Source organism: Zingiber officinale, chromosome 5A (genome assembly GCF_018446385.1).
Source record: "Zingiber officinale cultivar Zhangliang chromosome 5A, Zo_v1.1, whole genome shotgun sequence".
In the NCBI taxonomy this organism is placed as follows: Eukaryota; Viridiplantae; Streptophyta; class Magnoliopsida; order Zingiberales; family Zingiberaceae; genus Zingiber; species Zingiber officinale.
In genome coordinates this window covers 135,832,965-135,850,044 of record NC_055994.1, presented here as the reverse complement: position 1 = coordinate 135,850,044, position 17,080 = coordinate 135,832,965, and the positions used below count along the sequence as shown (strand labels likewise).

The 17,080-nt window shown below is 35.6% G+C and overlaps 3 protein-coding genes across 5 annotated transcripts in view; 1 reads left to right on the top strand and 2 right to left on the bottom strand.

The window, feature by feature from the left end:
• Positions 1-5,673, top strand: part of LOC121981978 (protein MOR1-like) — a 38,407-nt gene extending 32,734 nt beyond the window's left edge. For both annotated transcript variants that reach the window (XM_042534804.1, XM_042534805.1), the window contains exons 44-54: positions 2,825-2,947; positions 3,025-3,102; positions 3,184-3,342; positions 3,422-3,580; positions 3,648-3,745; positions 3,839-3,995; positions 4,077-4,193; positions 4,309-4,404; positions 4,499-4,570; positions 4,659-4,920; positions 5,057-5,673. In XM_042534804.1, coding sequence (XP_042390738.1) covers positions 2,825-2,947; positions 3,025-3,102; positions 3,184-3,342; positions 3,422-3,580; positions 3,648-3,745; positions 3,839-3,995; positions 4,077-4,193; positions 4,309-4,404; positions 4,499-4,570; positions 4,659-4,920; positions 5,057-5,313 — 1,578 coding nt within the window. In that variant the 3' untranslated portion in view covers positions 5,314-5,673. The remainder of the gene's footprint in view (positions 1-2,824; positions 2,948-3,024; positions 3,103-3,183; positions 3,343-3,421; positions 3,581-3,647; positions 3,746-3,838; positions 3,996-4,076; positions 4,194-4,308; positions 4,405-4,498; positions 4,571-4,658; positions 4,921-5,056) is intronic.
• A 2,384-nt stretch (positions 5,674-8,057) lies between these two features.
• LOC121983284 (type I inositol polyphosphate 5-phosphatase 10-like) lies at positions 8,058-11,638 on the bottom strand. Of its 2 annotated transcripts, none has more exons than XM_042536225.1 (11): positions 11,517-11,638; positions 11,038-11,141; positions 10,814-10,883; positions 10,420-10,485; positions 10,064-10,145; positions 9,872-9,976; positions 9,205-9,766; positions 8,929-9,122; positions 8,735-8,843; positions 8,503-8,651; positions 8,058-8,428 (listed from the first exon to the last, which is right to left on the bottom strand). In XM_042536225.1, the coding sequence occupies exons 2-11, from the start codon at positions 11,062-11,064 to the stop codon at positions 8,224-8,226; spliced, it is 1,569 nt and encodes a 522-aa protein (XP_042392159.1). In that variant the 5' UTR covers positions 11,065-11,141; positions 11,517-11,638; the 3' UTR covers positions 8,058-8,223. The 2 variants fall into 2 exon arrangements, with proteins under 2 accessions (XP_042392159.1, XP_042392160.1); XM_042536226.1 differs by having other exon boundaries at positions 10,064-10,139.
• A 2,199-nt stretch (positions 11,639-13,837) lies between these two features.
• On the bottom strand, positions 13,838-16,625 carry LOC121981977 (60S ribosomal protein L30-like). Its single transcript, XM_042534803.1, has 5 exons — positions 16,492-16,625; positions 16,269-16,374; positions 14,457-14,558; positions 14,192-14,260; positions 13,838-14,102 (listed from the first exon to the last, which is right to left on the bottom strand). Exons 1-5 carry the CDS (start codon positions 16,510-16,512, stop codon positions 14,062-14,064), a joined length of 339 nt encoding a protein of 112 aa, XP_042390737.1. The 5' UTR covers positions 16,513-16,625; the 3' UTR covers positions 13,838-14,061.
• Between the last annotated feature and the right edge of the window lie 455 nt (positions 16,626-17,080).

Below are 17,080 nucleotides of genomic sequence, written 5' to 3'. Positions count from 1 at the left end.
TAGTGAGGTTGACTAAGAAGAATCTTACTCATTGAAACAGGCCTCTTCCTCTCTTTATGTAAGCCATAGTCCTTTTCTTCCTCTCATCAACCATGCGAATGTACATGGAGACTCAGAACTAGTGACTAAAGTGGTGATCATTTCCCTATTGTTGGAAGGTCACAAAGATGGTTGTCATGTTATCTATTCTGTTACAGAATTACATTTCAATTCTGCATAAAAAAATATACATTATTTAGGAATTTTTAATCACGGTAAATATGAACTTATAGTTTTGGTTATAAAATCATGATCAATATGATGCATTAATCATATTGTATTAGTAAATAGGATTTTTCCTTTTTAATATACATTAGTTTGTGAAAATCATATCTAAGAGAGACTCTTTTTACCTTTTTCGATAAGTTACGATTCAATACATTCACAATATGGGATCATTAAAATGATTGACTATACGAATCTGAATTTGACAATTTTGAGGGTGTCTAACTTAATGGAACTTTGGATTTTATTTGTATAAGTGATTCTTAGATTCTATTTGCTAGTTCATGTCCTTAAAGAAATAATGTAATCTAAGATTGAGATAAAAACCAACATTTGTTTTTTGATGTTGATTATGTTAGATTTAAAAGTAACTAGCCTTTTGTATTTGTTTCATCCCTTTTGTGTTAATTTCATCCCTGAATTGCCTACGATTCAAAATTTTGAGCCTCATTCAATTTCTTGTTTTCTTATGGTTATAATGTTTCAGATCTTTTTCTATCTTCTTCTGGCCTAGTCACCTAGATGTGTTTGGACCATGTTTCAAATTATTGGTGCAATCGGTTTTGATGTTAAGCAAAGGGCTAAGTTAGAAAAATGTATCTGGAAATTGTTGGTGCAATCGATTTTGATGTTAAGCAAAGAGTTAAGTTAGAAAATGTATCTAATAAGTTTGTGATAAGTGTATGCAGGAGCAGGTCATGTAGCAAGAAGTCTTGATAGATTAAGGGTGATCCAATACTTGACAAGAACAAGTCCCGGTGGTATGAAATCATGGAAAATTAAAGGTGATCAGATTTCTGGCAATACGAAGTCTCAGCTAGTCAAAGTTGATAAAAAACTTCTCAAGGCGAAAAAGACTCCATATAAAGATATGGGAGAAGGGTTTTCTCCAATGAATGATTTGGCAAATTTCATTTGTGCTACAATGAGTGTGAGTGTGAATCCATATGTAACCTTGGAAAAATGCGGGATAGATTAGGCTCGGACGAAAGCCTTAGGATTGACTTAGTCACTTCTTTAGTCGACTGATGGTCAAAAAAATTCAACAGATAACCCAGGCCCTCAGCTTGCCAAGCGTGCTAGTTGACTGAGTAGCTGACTGCTCAGAGCAAACTCTTTGGCCGTCTCTATTGAAGAATTGATGGGTACACTTGAGCTAAGTAATATATTGTAATAGATGTTTTCTTGGAGCTATAATTGAAGGCAATCGTAGGATGGTGGAAGCGGTCGACTAAGACACAACAGTTGTTTGTTGAAGGCAATTGGCTAGTGGAACAAGCAATTGAAATAACAGTTAATTGGTATTGACCAATGAACTAATGCTAATGGAGCAGTCGATTGATGTATGGCAAATAGGATGCTTCTAGAGATTTCTTGAGAGCTTGAGAGAAGGCAATAAATATAAGACTTGTTGGCTACGAAATCAACAACCATTTACAACGACTGTACTTTGCCAAAATCTCTACACTCAAGCTCTCGCCCTCACTCATAATTTTTCTTCTCTTTTTAATTGAGGTTTCTCCACCTCTAGAAGATTGTTGCTTTCTTTATTTTATTTGTGCATTTACTTTCAACATATCAAGACATTTTTTCAGATAGGAGATCACAAGTCACTAAAAGCTTTAAGTATTTAGGATTTTTTTTATAAAAGGATAGAGGGGTTGATAGAAATATTTTATATAGAATATAAGATGGTTAAATTAGAGGAGGACGTGTTCTCTGTGATCATAGGGTACTTTTAAAGCGTAAAGGAAAGGATTGCAAAATGGTGTTATTATATAAAGTTGAATGTTAGGTTATTAAATGAACACCCGAGTAGAATATGAGAGTTGTAGAGATAAGGATGATGAGGTGGATGTGCGGGCGTACGAGGATGAATAGATAAGAAATGAGAACATTATAGAGAGTTAGAGTTGCACTTATTATGAAGGATATTTCATAATAGTAAAAGCAGTAAACTACTATTATATACATTCTAGAAAGATTTCTAGTCTCTGTTTCTTATATTTTGAAGAGACTTGCATTATTATAACTCCTATGCTATGTGCCATAATGCAATCTCAAATAAGTTTAAACATATTAAGGGTACAGATTTGTTTTTTTGTATATTTCATAATAGGGCACCATGAAATTATTATGCTGGAGTAAACTACTATTATATTCATTCTAGAAAGATTTGTCTTTCTTTCTTACTTTTTTGAAGAGACTTTTTGTGAGTCATAATGCAAAATCAAATTAGTTTAAACAATATCTTAAGCATGTAGACTTGGTTTTCCAAATATTGATGTTGAATTTGATGGCATTTCTGTTCTTGAGGAAATCCTTCTGTTTTCTTTATAGCATCTTAATTTACATAGATAACTTTTCAAGTGCAACTACAGTGAGGCAATTTAGTTTGATTCTTGTGCTGTATAGTTTGCTTCTTGTGCTGTATAGCAATTATAAACTATGATTCAGTCTTATTTTTATTTGTCTTCTTTGCTTTTCTTTTTTCCTTCCCTACCATTTTTGTCTTTCTTTGATGATGGTATTCTTTAGCTTCTCTTTTATCTTGTTGCAGTCAGTCGAAGGCATGAAAGTTATATGCCATGAGTTGACACAGGCCACAGTTGACTCCAATAACAGTGCAATGGAAGAGCTAGCTAAAGATGCTGATAGATTGGTTTCGTGCCTAGCGAAAATGGTAGTTTGATCTATTTTCTCTAATTTCAAGAAACTGTGTTATTGTTAATTGCGTAAACCATCTGTCAAATTATTCAGGTTCCCAGTACCTTTAATTTCAGTCTTTCTGGAGCTTCTTCAAGATCCTGTAAATATGTTCTTAATACACTAATGCAGGTATTCATCTTTTAGTTGATATTTTTTTTTCATCTGTTTTAATCAGACTTGGATGGATTGTATGAAAGCTTTCTTCTACAGACCTTCCAGATCAAAAAACTTGCTCATGCTGTGAAAGAGAGTACATTAGATAATCTCATAACTGAACTTCTTCTTTGGCTTTTGGATGAAAGAGTTCCTTTGATGGATGATGGTAGTCAATTATTGAAAGCACTTAATGTTTTGATGCTCAAGATTCTGGTAGTTTTTTTGTATATATTTTTGCATGAAGTGTATCTTGAAGTAGAAAATGTATCCTTAAGTATCTTTGTTTGAACAGGATAATGCAGAAAGAACATCTTCGTTTGTGGTGTTAATTAGCTTGTTGAGACCTTTGGACCCATCAAGGTGGCCATCCCCTGCATCATCTGAGGCTCTCATCATCAGAAACCAGAAGTTCTCAGATCTAGTTGTTAAATGTTTAATTAAATTGACAAAGGTACCATCGGGTAATTGGAAACTCCTTGTCAACTCTTTCTTTGCTTCATCCAATGTTGTTCATACAGGTATTACAGAGCACAATTTATGAAGTTGATCTCGACCGTGTTCTTCAAAGCATTCATGTGTATTTGCAAGGACTAGGGATGGAAGAGATTCGAAGAAGGTAATATTTTTTATTATCTTGTAATTTAGTCGACTTAGTAGTTGATTAATATGGTAGTAGTCTGTCTTGATTACACTTTTACGGTACTTGCAGGGCTGGAGCAGATGATAAACCACTTAGGATGGTTAAAACTGTTTTGCATGAATTAGTGAAACTCCGAGGTACAGCTATAAAGGGTCACCTCTCTATGGTACCTATAGACACCGAACCTCAACCAATCATCCTTGCTTATATTGACCTAAATCTTCAGGTAAGTTGTGGTTATAATCAAAATATCTTGTTTTAGTGATTAGTATCTGAATTGACTGAACCTTTTTCCTTATATGAATAGACCCTTGCGGCTGCTAGAATGTTAACTCCATCTGGTCCCATGGGACAAACACATTGGGGTGACACTGCTTCTAATAGTCCAGCTCCTGCAACACATTCAGCAGATGCTCAATTGAAGGTGTGTTTAACTGCAGCTTGCCTGCTTGTGAAATTCAGTTTGACCTTGCCTATATTGTACTCATCCATGTCAGTCCTCATTGTGATGTTTTTTTCCTTCTTTTTACTTGTAACAGCAAGAACTTGCTGCAGTATTTAAGAAAATTGGTGATAAGCAAACCTGTACAATCGGACTATATGAACTCTACCGGATTACCCAACTCTATCCTAAGGTGAGTTCCTTGTTCCAAATACTAGTAACTCTGATTCATTCATCTGCTTAGTTTGTTTTTCTTTGCATGCTGAAGCCCCTTGTCTTATTTATAGGTGGATATATTTGCTCAGCTCCAAAATGCGAGTGAAGCATTTAGAACATATATTAGAGATGGACTTGCTCAGGTTTGTAGAATCTTCTCGAAGAGCTGCCTTTATGGTACTATGAATATCTGTGTTTATTGTGTTTGGATTTGGTTCTTTCTCCATCCAGATGGAGAAGAATGCAGCAGCTGGAAGGACACCTGCCAGCCTTCCCATGGCTACTCCACCACCCGTAGCAACTATTTCATCTCCAAAGCTTGGGCCTCTTTCTCCTGTTAACGCAAAGTCAGCTAATGCAAAAATTGAAAGCATAAATCCAAGTGCATACACAGATGATGGTGTTGTTGGAGCAACTACTTTGAGAAGTCAGACTGATCTTTCAGAGTTTAAGTCTCATTTAGGAGATGACCGAATGGATCGATATCCAGCTGGTAACTCTCTCACCGCTCTATACATGTTCAAGTGTATGCGTGCGCATATGAACTCATGAATGTATGAACGTCGGTGTGCTTTAAATTACATCAAATTGTTAGAATGACGTGTGCATTCTCTTTCATATCTCTCCAGCCCCTACAGTAACAATGGGGACTCTTGATGCCATCAGAGAACGGATGAAAAGCATACAGGCTGCTGCTGCCGCTGGCAATTTGGATGGTTCAGCTCGACCATTTGGACATGTCAACGGTAATGTCCTTCATGGAATGGATCGTGGCGAAGGGGAAGCCCCAACACAGAGCAATATTCTCCCAATGGATGAGAAGGCATTATCCGGCTTGCAAGCAAGGATGGAGAGACTAAAAAGTGGATACCTTGAGCCACTGTAGTCATTATTGCAGGTCATATAGATCCTTGTAAATGAGGCGGCGAGAGTTACTCTGCTAAGTGTTTAGGAATTGGGATCATGAGATGAGAATGGTGAGATGGGGGTCCTTGTGTATTGAGGCTTAGTGCATCCACCCGTGTTATCTTTTTATGGAGAAGCAGATCAGAAGATCATCGAAGCAAACCAACCGAGGTGATTTCTAGTGTTTTTCATTGGTCTAATGTAAAAGATAATTCATTTGACATGTCCATATTTTTTTTAAAAACCATCTTGTTTCCAACACCCTCTGGGAAATATTGATGTATAAAATGCTCTTTATTTCGTTAGAACAATCATAATCCCTTGCCTTATTTTTATTGAACCTAAGGTTGGGGACGTCCAGTGACTCCAAACAATTTGATTTTTTTGGCACGTTGGAGTATAGCGTGTCTATTTTTCAAGTTCTCTCCACCATTTCTACCTAGGACATCCAACTCAATTAATTAGCCCATCAGCTTGCCTATCCATTTAGATTTTGTAACAATTAATTAGCCCATTTTTGTTGTTGAACCAAAAATTATAGCAACTATGAACATATTAAATTATAGCAGTTATAAAAGTGAATATTAGATGAACATATTAAATATGTTATTATGGCAATGTAAATTTTAATAGCTATAAAATTATTGTTACAATAATATTAATGCTGTTAAACTGATCTAGTCCACCCCAATTAATTCAGGGTTTAAATTTAAAATTGGTCTATCAAACAAATCAAAACCAATCGTGACTCGTGAGATACTCTTTTCATTAAAAAAAAATAAACGCCACTTGATGATTAAGAAAAAACGCTCCTTTGAGTTCTTGCCTAAAAACTTTTATATATTTGGAGTTGGATAACAGGTCTAAAATTTGCATTTTCAAAATACTCATCCCATAATAAAAAGCGCAAAAAGCGCTTGACTAATTATTCAGTGGGTATACTCGAGTTGTAGGGTAAATAAGGAATTAAAGATTTAGGATTTAAAATTTTAAAATTTAGAATTTAAAATTCAAAATATTTAGTACTTTTTTATAAGCTTTAGGACGGGTTGTGAAAGGACAGATGGATGGGTCCATGAAATTTTATTTACGAATGAAATGTTTCATCTTGGATAGTAAATCTGGTCTCGTGAAATGAAGGATGAGTTTTTTACAAAATGTATAATGTTGAGTTTGGGGTGATCGGCCGGCCCCATGAAAGTTGGGTGATCGGTTGGCTCCATGAAAATTTTTCATCGGTCATCAGGATAAATTGAAAAACGCTCGCAGTAGATGACCCAGGAGCCCAGCATCCTTTAATTACATGCCTCATTTAAAAAATTTTTTTTACAAATTTATCATACCTAGGATTCGAACTGTGAATATCTAGATAATCTGTCTCTGCATGATAGCCACCGGACGAAGGGTGAGTTTTTTACGGCACTAGCGAATAATTGTCTCGTTAATGATTTGCCCAGCTATTGATGGACAGTAGTATATTAATGAAAAGGAATAATAAAGCCCTCCGCTGCCTTCTCCCTCTGTTTTTGTCCCTCTCGCTTCGCTGCGGCCGCTGTCGGTGGCCTGAGAAACCCTCGCCGGATTTCTCCACTGATAAAGATTGGGATTCCTCAAGCACTTCTCGGTAAATCACCCCCTGAATTTGAATTCCGCTCCTACCGCCGTTTCGTATACTACCTGGCCGTGGTTCGGTGTTCGCGATCGATACGGGTGGTGGGCACTGTTGCATGTTCTGGTCGGATTTGGGCGATTCGAGGGTTGCTTTGATTCGGTGTTTATATCTCTTTGGTTGTCTTTCTCCTTGTCCATGCATGATTTGGAGAGGAGCTCGTGACTTCGACTTGCCTGAGTTTTTGTTTTTTTTTTTTCTTAAAGTTGGAGGTTTGGAGCTGGTTGATGTTTAAGTGGGTTGGCGTAAAATTAATAGCCATCACAATCATGCGCGAGTGAGGAATTCAGTGAGATAAAAATCTTTGTGGATGTATCGCCTGCAGAATAAACTGAGACTGAGTCAGCTGGAGCATGTAGTCTATGATGTTCATGCAGTGTCTTAGGAACGTCCCGTGAGGTTTGGTTGTGGTTATTGATCGTAGTTTGGGATGCGGTTCATAATCTTGGTTTCAATTGAGAAGGCCTGAGATTTCAGTCTCATGATTTAGTTGTTACGTTTCCAAACATCTCCAACATCTTGACTCTTGAGGGAAGTTGTGCTGTTGCATCAAAAGATAAATAGAATTGGATCATCTAAGGTATGATATATTCTACTTTTAAAATTTTAAGGACTAAGGAGGGTGTGCATGAAGCCTCTATCTATGTGGGTTTCGAATAAAGATTTATTATATGTAGTTTTATTTTACATTGTAAGTGGTTTTTATAATTTGAAATCATGATTATATTACTCCGTATCATTCTATCTTAACATAAAATCATAGAGAGAATAATCCTTTCTTAATCAAATTCCCTTCCATCCTACCAAACATCACACGACAGGTTTGAGTTACTCCCGGTCAAATTTAACCACTCTCACCCTTTTATATTAGTTGAAATGTCAAACTGCAGAAGTCAACTACACGCGCGTTGGCACGTCTAAACAAAATAATTAATGGTCAAACTTCTTATTCATAGAACAAAATAATCAAATTTTGTAGCCCCTCGTGTGACATGGCTCTACTATTTTACAGTTTGGCGATGAACAAAACCGACGCTTTAGCTTCGACAGCCAAATTATAGCATTTCCAATCTCTCTTATTCTATTTGTACCCTTCTCCAGGAGTAAGTTGTATAAACCATATGCAAGGAAGAAACATATGGTACAAATGATTCACATGAATGATGTATGCGGCGATTTTCGCATTCATGCTTTACATGCGTTTTCACATACTTGTAAGCGCTAGCAACTGCCTCCTCTGCTATTCAAAATCTCTTCTGCACCAACTCTCATGTTAGGAGTGGTTAAATTCTTTGATCTATCATCATTCACCCCAACCTCCACCACAAACACGGCACATACCGGTCGATGATCTGAAAATTTAGACTCCCCTCTGATATAAGACAGCTGCACAATTCCATCACCATTCCAGAGAATGCGATCGCACCTGAAATTGTTTTGAGCTAGACTATAATGCTAGAAAAATCATGTAGTTGTTTTAGACCAAGCAGCAATTTTTACCACGCAGGTGTTCTTCGTTTCTTCTTTGACGTTGCACCCTCTCCGGCATAAGTGTCCGAGTTGTTCGAGTACTTATAAGTGGGAGCGAAGTAGATCTTCCCTTCATTCCACCCCTTGAACACTCTCCCAGCTTCTCTTTCAATTTTAAGCTATCAAAACAATCAGGACGAAAGTTTTGCATCACAGATTTCACTTGTGGATTCCGCTACACGAAAAGGTCTACACCAAGTACCTGATCCTTCTCGAAAAGCTCATGCCAGTTATTATCCTCGAGAAGTTTTTTGGTCTCACTGTAGCTCAAAGAAATCCGGTAATTCAAATCCCCCAACCATATGACACGGCTGAGCAACCGGAGAAAGTAAATAAAATCACTAGCTCAGTCTCCGATCATGACGGCAATTATTATTCAAACAAAAGAACTCTTACTCATGCTCGAGAATCTTTACGGGTATTCTTCGACCGGCTCTTCTGCAGACCTTCCTGAATTGTGTGTGTTTCAGTGTTTCTGAAACGTCAGAATTCCTTCTCAGCTCGTCTCCTCCTTTCTCCCCCGAAGCCAAGTGACTGCAAATGAAGCAAAAGCTTGTTCGGTGCAACGACAGACTCACCGAGATGCATCCCTACGAGGTGAAAGAAAGAACAGAATGCAGCACATGAAAGCTGATAAAAAAAAAAAACAGGATTAACAACCCTTCCTCTCACCTTATTACCAAGCCAACCCATAATTCCCCTTCCGATACAAGCGACTCGTAGGTGTCCTATGTGCTGCACAAGTTCTCTCCTCACCCAGACAGTGACAAAAATCCCCACCATCTGTTTGCTGGTTATGAGGCAATACTTCTGCTTACTACTTGTAGGCCTAACCGAAAAACCCGAAATAGGATAATGTACAACTTCCTCTTCTTCCTCCTCCTCTTCCTCCTCCTCTGAGTCACTGTCATTGATGTGAGCATGCCGGCAACTAAAACATGACCCTCTGTAGGACTTCCTTGTCGCTTCAGCAGGGCAATTGCAGGCTCTCAGACGGCGTCCCTGTTCCGTTTTGAAAGTTTTGCTAACGGCTTTAAGTGGTAGTTTCTGAAAGAACAATGCACCTCTTGAGGTAGAGTCAATATAAGGAGATGATGAGTGTGATTCGATGTCAGTCTCTGTATCACCGGCACCATTCAATGCTTGATTGATTAGAGATAGCCACTTCGCCGCTGGCTCATTGTCCTCGATTACGAGTACATTCCCGGCATTCAGAGGAACTATCTCCTGAAAACTGGAAGGCCAGAAAGAAATAGAGACATCAGAATTCTACACGATTTCAAAGAAAGCTAGGAAATGAATCCATCACATCCCTTGCAAAGATGTACATTCAAATTACCCCAAAACATATATATCTGAGTGATCATCAGCAGGAAGGAAGTCACTGAGGCTAAGTCCTTCATGGGGAGTATTTCCTCCAACATTCCATGTTGCCGCGAAAATCCTAAATCGCAATAGACAGATTCAAAATTAAGCAAATCAAGGTGAGATCGAAGACAAAAACCGCAAGGGAACGGATATGTTATCATACCTGATTGCCTCACTAGTTATGATGCTTGGAGCTCTACATAGGCGGTCATTGAAGACCATGCTCGCGACTTGTGAATCTGTTTCTTGAATGATGTATCAAAAATGAAGAGATTACTGACGAATTACGATCATGTTTGGTATAGGCAATGTAAATATGCAATCATCATGGTGATTGTGAGCTAATGTAAGAGAATGAAGGTAGTTTGCAACTTTCTCGGTTGCTAATCTACGAAAATGGTAGTGGTATTTTCAAATTCTTAAGCGGCTTCTAGTGTATCATCATCTAAGTGGAAGATGATCTAAATAGTTCAAATGGACAAGTGATGCGGAAAAGAAAAAACAAACATATGGTTGTACCTGAAATGCTTTTCCCAATGGCCGTAGAAGAAGAGGTCGAGAAACGGGGACTTCCTCGAAATTCAACTGATTTACATATTCAAAATATTAAGGGAAGGAAAGATGGAGAACACAAAAGACTTCATAGTATCAGAACAGGTGTCTTTTAGGATATCATGTGGCAAAAGGCGATTCGCTGCTAGCCATTAGTGCAAATAGCCAAGACATGGGGGAGGTTATGCTCGGTCACGTCGAGTTTCAACCCCAAGACCTCATGTGGCAACACCCCATGCCTTAACCATCGCACCGCCCCGAGGGGACATCTTTTAGGATATCAGAACAGACATGACAAGATCGAAAAGGTAAGAATTGTTGATATATATACCTCATTTATGACCAAAGCATAAGAACCTACCTGATGTTTTGCCTTTGCTTGAGTTTCCAGCATTATTATCATTGATCCGAATGATATTCCAAAGAGAAAACTGCAATTATGATCGAAATCAGATGCTGGAATAAGATTCTCCCCAATTTCGCTAATGTAACAACAAACTAAAATGAAGAACAAAAAAAGAAGAAATCTTCTTCATAATACTAACAAAAAAAGTTCAACTTTTTTTTCTTCACAAATAGTGTTACCTTTCTCCATCTGCTATCCTTTTTCATTTTTGACCAAATCACCAGCTTCCTTTTTCTCCCAAAATGCAACTTTTCTGGTTGAAATTCCAAACTGCACTGACCAGCTTTAAGGCAAACAAAGAATTTTACCAAGTGAATCTTCTGATTTATGAGAAAGAGCTTCGAAGGAAGAAACAAAGAGACGAGATTCGCATCTACAAACCGAAATTTAACTAAAAAGGGAGAGAAAAATATAGTTCAATCTCCCATAATTCATTCATAATCTTTTTTTTTTTTAAAAAAAACTACTTTTTATTAAACTTCCATTTCGTTGTCCAGTTCTTGAGCGCATAATTTGTAGAATTCGATGATAATCTCGATAGCTCATGAGCGTTTTTCCAATTTCTTCGATCCTTTTCTCTCTATAGTACTTTTAATTGCTTATCCAACAATAAGAAGAAAAAACGGACAGGAAAAGAAAGAGAACACATTCTACTAACCGAGATCTCCTGCGACGTAACTCGCCGCCCAAGGCGGTGCTGCGTCGGTGGAGATAGAGGGTGGCGGTGGCTCTCGTCGCCGGCGATCGACGTTTCCTTCCTTGACGACTCGGATTGGTGGTGGCGCGGGATTTCAACGTGAAAGCCATGACTACGTCTCTATCTTATACACCAGAATTTGTTTTAATTTTTCGCATTTAATTTATATATTAATTAATATAATTAATCCGTGACCCTTTTTTTAAAATATATAAATAATAAATAATCATTTATCCCAGTGTCCACTTGTTGAAGAGATTATTTCTCAAAAAGGATTCAACGATGAATCTCGATGACTCAGATTTGCTAATGAAGATATAGATTAAGGGGAATGCACACGAATTAAATTAACAGAGAGTAATTATAATCTCCCAGCTCGTTATAACAATGAAATTATAAATAAAATTATTTTCAAGCAAATGTTAAAGCTGTGAATAATCTCCTGGTTTCTTAAAACAAAAATCATTGTTGCAATTAATAAATTCCTAAAAATGATTATTAATGTGGTTCTCCAATCTCATTTTCCTTTTTAATCAAAATGACGTCCATTGTCTTTGTTCAGTGATGCATATGATTATTATCATTATTATCTCTCATCTAATCTTGAATTAATTGCACGATTTATAGCGTCTACAATTTCGTAGCTAATATAACACATATTTAATATATTCAAAAATATTCATGTTATAATAGTAACAGTTTCATACATGCTACAATGTGTATTCAATCATGTTCATCTACATTCATGTTGAAATAGTTATGGTTTCATAATTGCTACAACGTATATTCGATCTACTCATCTAATATTCATATTATAATAGTTATAGTTTCATATTTGTAATGTATGTTGTAGCAGTTATGATTTTATAACAGTTATAATGTGTCCACTAATTTAAAATTTAGATGAAAGATAATAATATCAATAATATTGAAAGACGGATGGAAAAATATATAGGGTTGAACGAAAGGGCAACCTTAATTGAAAAATAAGGTGGAGAATTTGGAAAGGAAGGCGTCTTTTTATTTAATTTTTGCCCGATCATCATTGAGTGTTTGCTTAAGTTTGTGCGTCATTTAAATATTACAAGTCATTTTCTTTTGACTCAGGGTATAAATTCTCATGTTTCATTTTTTTATAAATTCTCTTTTTTGGTGGCTTTCTTTCATCAATAATCAACCAAAACTTTTTTCCATTTAAGAATAATAAAGAATTAGAATGTGATAAAATTTGGCCAAAAGTGAAAAATGTGTTTTTTTCAGGACGTCTTTGATTTTTTTTTTATCAAAAATATTCGATCCTATAATTCAATTGTGTATACCCATCTAATAATTGTTATCCCTCATCAAAATTTCTCACTTAAATCTTGAGCCGGTTGTGTACATTATAACATCTATGATTTTATAATTTTTATATATACGGTAGCAACTATGATTTCATAATTACTACCATTCATATTTAATATATTCAATATTATTAAGAATTCACGTTGTAACAACTGTAGTTTAGTAGTCGTTATAATACTTAATCTATTTAACGTTTGTAGAAATTCACATTACAAATAGTTTTGTAGTTGCTACAACATAAATAATAAAAATTCATATGATAGCTATTACGAAAACATAACTGCTATAACACGGATTCAAATTGTTCACCTAATATTTATATTATAATAACTATAAAATCATAACTGGTATAATACAAATTTAACTTGTTGATCTTTCATGTTATAACAATTATAAAATTATAATTGTTACAACATGACTAATACCTATAATTTCATAATTACTACAACACACTAGACCAATTTAAAAATTAGACGACAATTAAATAATCATATACAATTAGATAATTATACATGATTGAATTAAAACTTTTATGTGTGGCACATAAAAAATCAATCAAAAATAATAATAATAATTCGATGGAAGCACAGTGACTTTTTACATAAAAAACGAAAAAGAGGATTATTATTATTATTAGTTCTTGTTCTCGAGAATGTTTAGTTTGCATGAACACTTGTTTTATTTCCCACCAATTTTAATGAATAGACACAATTTGTTGTTTTAAAATTAAAATATATAAATATTATGACCATGATAGTCAAGAATCAGATGTATCTCATCGGTCAAAAGAGTCGAGCCAGACGAAACACGTGAAAGTTCGGTGGATGAAATCAAAGAGATTACTCAAGCAAAAGAGCCTTCAGACCTAATGGGTTAATTAAACCGTATATAAATAAATCATGCATTTCCCACCAAGAAAAACTTCAAAGCAGACAAGCTAAAACCAAGCAGCTGAAGCATCTTTCTCTTATAATTAAGGTTTGAAAATCGTAAGAAATGCAAGATATTCAACGCATTTTACGTCAAGAGATTTGAGTTGATGGCCACAAACTAGATAAATCAAGATGAAAAACAAACAGGAAATTGTCCGCTAAGAAAAAAGATGTAATTTTGTCCCAAATCCTATGGACCTTGAACTAGGAAAACTGTCCGTTTGCATGTCTCACTGATCCCCAGGGATGCTCTTGATGATATCTGAGTCGCCTGAAACAAAAAGTTAAAATGAAACATAGATATGAATTATCATTGGGAGAATTTGGTTGAGCTTCTTTTAAGGTGGTTAATGGACTCACCAGGATCGATGATGCTGAGGCAGCAAACTCGGAAATATTTTCCACATGCTGTTCCAAGGTCAACATTATCTGTGAAGTATATCGGAAAATATAACATATTTTTAAAAAGTCATTTTTGAATAAGAAAGGCATAGCAATTAGTAAAATAACTTTTAATGTTCCTGGTGATTGAAGTTTAGTTCAATCTACTACAACGAACGCAACTAGAGGATGACATCAAATGACGAATAAAAAAATCCAGCAAACAATTATGAATATCACTTACTTCCACTGAAATGATGAACTCCAACCTTCGCCAGCATTGCATAGTACTCGATCTCAGACTTACGGAGTGGTGGGCAGTTGTTTGCGATGATAATCAACTTTGCTGTTGAAGGTAGGAAAGGTTTAGTGACAAATGTTTGTGAAAGATGGTGGACAATGTTAGAACATTTACAAGATATAATCAAGCCAATAAAAGAAACGAGTACAAAAAGATTGATCCAACATTTAACAGCTTTAATATACTAAATAAAAAAACAGTTAAGACTGATTCAAATTTTACTAAAAGAAATGTAGAGTAAGACGGGAAATGGGAACTAGTTAGTAGCTTATGGATGATAAAAATGTTTCACACTCTAGGAGAGCATCACAATCAGATAAAATGACTCGTAGAGCATGCAAATAAATGATAGGGAACAAATATGACCTCATACTACAAAGAAAAAATATACAATAAGTGCCAGTGCAAAAATATCATAGGACTACAAAAAGAAAATGTACCTCATGAAATTAAGCCTTCAAAAAATATACAAGCAAAATAACACATTAATCATACAATCCCTACCAGAACACACAAAAAAATACACATGTATCGTATCTCAGTTATAAATGTGATATATATACCACACTTAAAATTAAAAATAACATTTGTTTGGGCCTATACTACAACCCAATAACTGAAGCCATTCATTCATAAACCATCTTGACCATGCCTATTATTTATTTGTTTTGGAAATAGAACAGCGCGATAAGTTATGATGATTAACACTAAATCTTATACAAATTAAATACAGCCGAACTTCAAAGAGATAAGAGCATCTCCAATGCAAGGTTTTTGAAGAAGTTTGCGAAATGAAAAGCCTGAACAAAAAAGTTCTAACCATTGTAAATAAAAGGTTTGAAGTTTATAGTTCAAGAGCAGTAGTGAAATTTCAAAGCTACTTTTTTTTCTTAAAATTGATGTAATATGCATGTAGCCATGCAATTATATGTTATGAATTGGACCACACAAAAATCATTTAGAGCTCTAACTATTGGAGATGTTTCAATAGGTTTTTAGAATGTTGATATGGCATATTGGGATCATAAAAAAAACTTTTGTAGAACTCTAACCATTGGAGATGCCCTAGACCTAAACAGAAAAAAAAATTGTTCCTGCAAAACAAGACAGCTGAAAATTCAACTATGCATGTCACTGCAAAACCTGAACGAACCTTGTAAGAGGCAGTCAGTTACAGTTTGAATAAAATAACTAAGCAAAGTTAATTGGTCCACACAACAATCTTTCCCAACATATATTGAACGAAGCATCAGTAACAGCGCATTGGTGGGGAAATGTGTCATGATGTTATTAAACCTAAACAGCAAGAATCAAAAGTACCCTTTTAGCAAGATTATATCATCATCGCATATTCAAAAAGACATGAATGATCTAGTCAAAACCAAATTTTAGTTCAGCATTCACCCCGAATTGACAAAATAGATCAAGATGATTTTTTGGCATACCAGAAAAGTTTTAAACCTGAACACCTAATAAATCAGAATCAAAAGATGTTTTTAGCAAAATTATACTGTCTTCCCCAACTAAAATACATAAGTAGATGATCTACTCGGAATAAAAAACAGAATGGGAGAGGACATATTGACACATAATTACACAACCAAGGAGCTAAACTACAGCTCCGCATCACACCCAATCAAGTATCTAAGTTGAAATTTTTTAAGCAGATCGGATGGAGAACACCTTTGACCCTTTACGTAGAAACTCTAAATTATTGGAGGGGGAAAAAGGAACCAAGTAAGGTAATATCATCACCTTTAGAGATCCGAAGTGTTCGGAGGACCGTTTTGTAGCCGAGGGTGTACTTCCCGCTCTTCATCACAAGAGCGAGCCTACTGTTGATGTTCTCGGCATTCTTCTTCTGCATTAAATAATCAGAAAGCACAAGCCAAGGGAAAAACATTAGAACACGCCAAGAGAAAAACATCAAAAAAATATACAAGACGATAGGAAACGCTAGAAATGGGAGGAAGGATACCGATTTCTTGACGGGTGCCATTGCAGAAGGAGATCCGCGTGCAGCGTGGCAGACCAGACGGGAGATAGAATGGCCTCTTCTGCGGCGCAAGCTCGCTAGGGCTAGGGTTTCTGAGTGAATTTATAGACGTGACCAAATGGAGGGATGTGTGAATTTACGGGTGAAGACAACGATCTTGGAGCGGTTCCCATCAAAGCCGTCCGTTCTCCATAGTCCGGTAACCAACCGTAGAGATTCCTTAAGGTGACTCCTTGCTTATAATACCAGTGAAAAAAAATTAAACATATTTTAGACGTCAAAATATTTTTACACGCATAATTATAAAAAAAAAACCTTAACTTTAGTTTTTATCTAAAAAAAACTCTTTTTTGTAAATTATTTATCGATTGAAAATTAAGTTAGTATTTTTAAAAATAAGATTAGTAAATAAATATAATAATCCACTTAGAATTATTCTAAATGTAGTATAAAATTCAAAAACTAAACGGCATTTTACTTAAATTACGAGAGCAATTTCAGTATTATCTATTTCATGTATTTTAAATATACTTAGTGCATTCACATTGTATCCCTCTGATTTTCTACATTC

Bases quoted from the DNA above. Each gene is read 5' to 3' on its own strand.
- LOC121983284 (XM_042536225.1), bottom strand. From the start codon at position 11,064: ATGAAAAAGGATAGCAGATGGAGAAAG. The intron at 9,123-9,204 runs GTGAGAGGAAGG...TTCACCTCGTAG, and splicing joins TGGGTTGGCTTGGTAATAAG to GGATGCATCTCGGTGAGTCT. The intron at 8,652-8,734 runs GTACTTGGTGTA...TTGTTTTGATAG, and splicing joins AGCTTTTCGAGAAGGATCAG to CTTAAAATTGAAAGAGAAGC.
- LOC121981977 (XM_042534803.1), bottom strand. From the start codon at position 16,512: ATGGCACCCGTCAAGAAATCG. The intron at 16,375-16,491 runs GTATCCTTCCTC...TATTTAATGCAG, and splicing joins TGGCACCCGTCAAGAAATCG to AAGAAGAATGCCGAGAACAT. The intron at 14,103-14,191 runs GTGAGTCCATTA...TTTTTGTTTCAG, and splicing joins CCTCAGCATCATCGATCCTG to GCGACTCAGATATCATCAAG.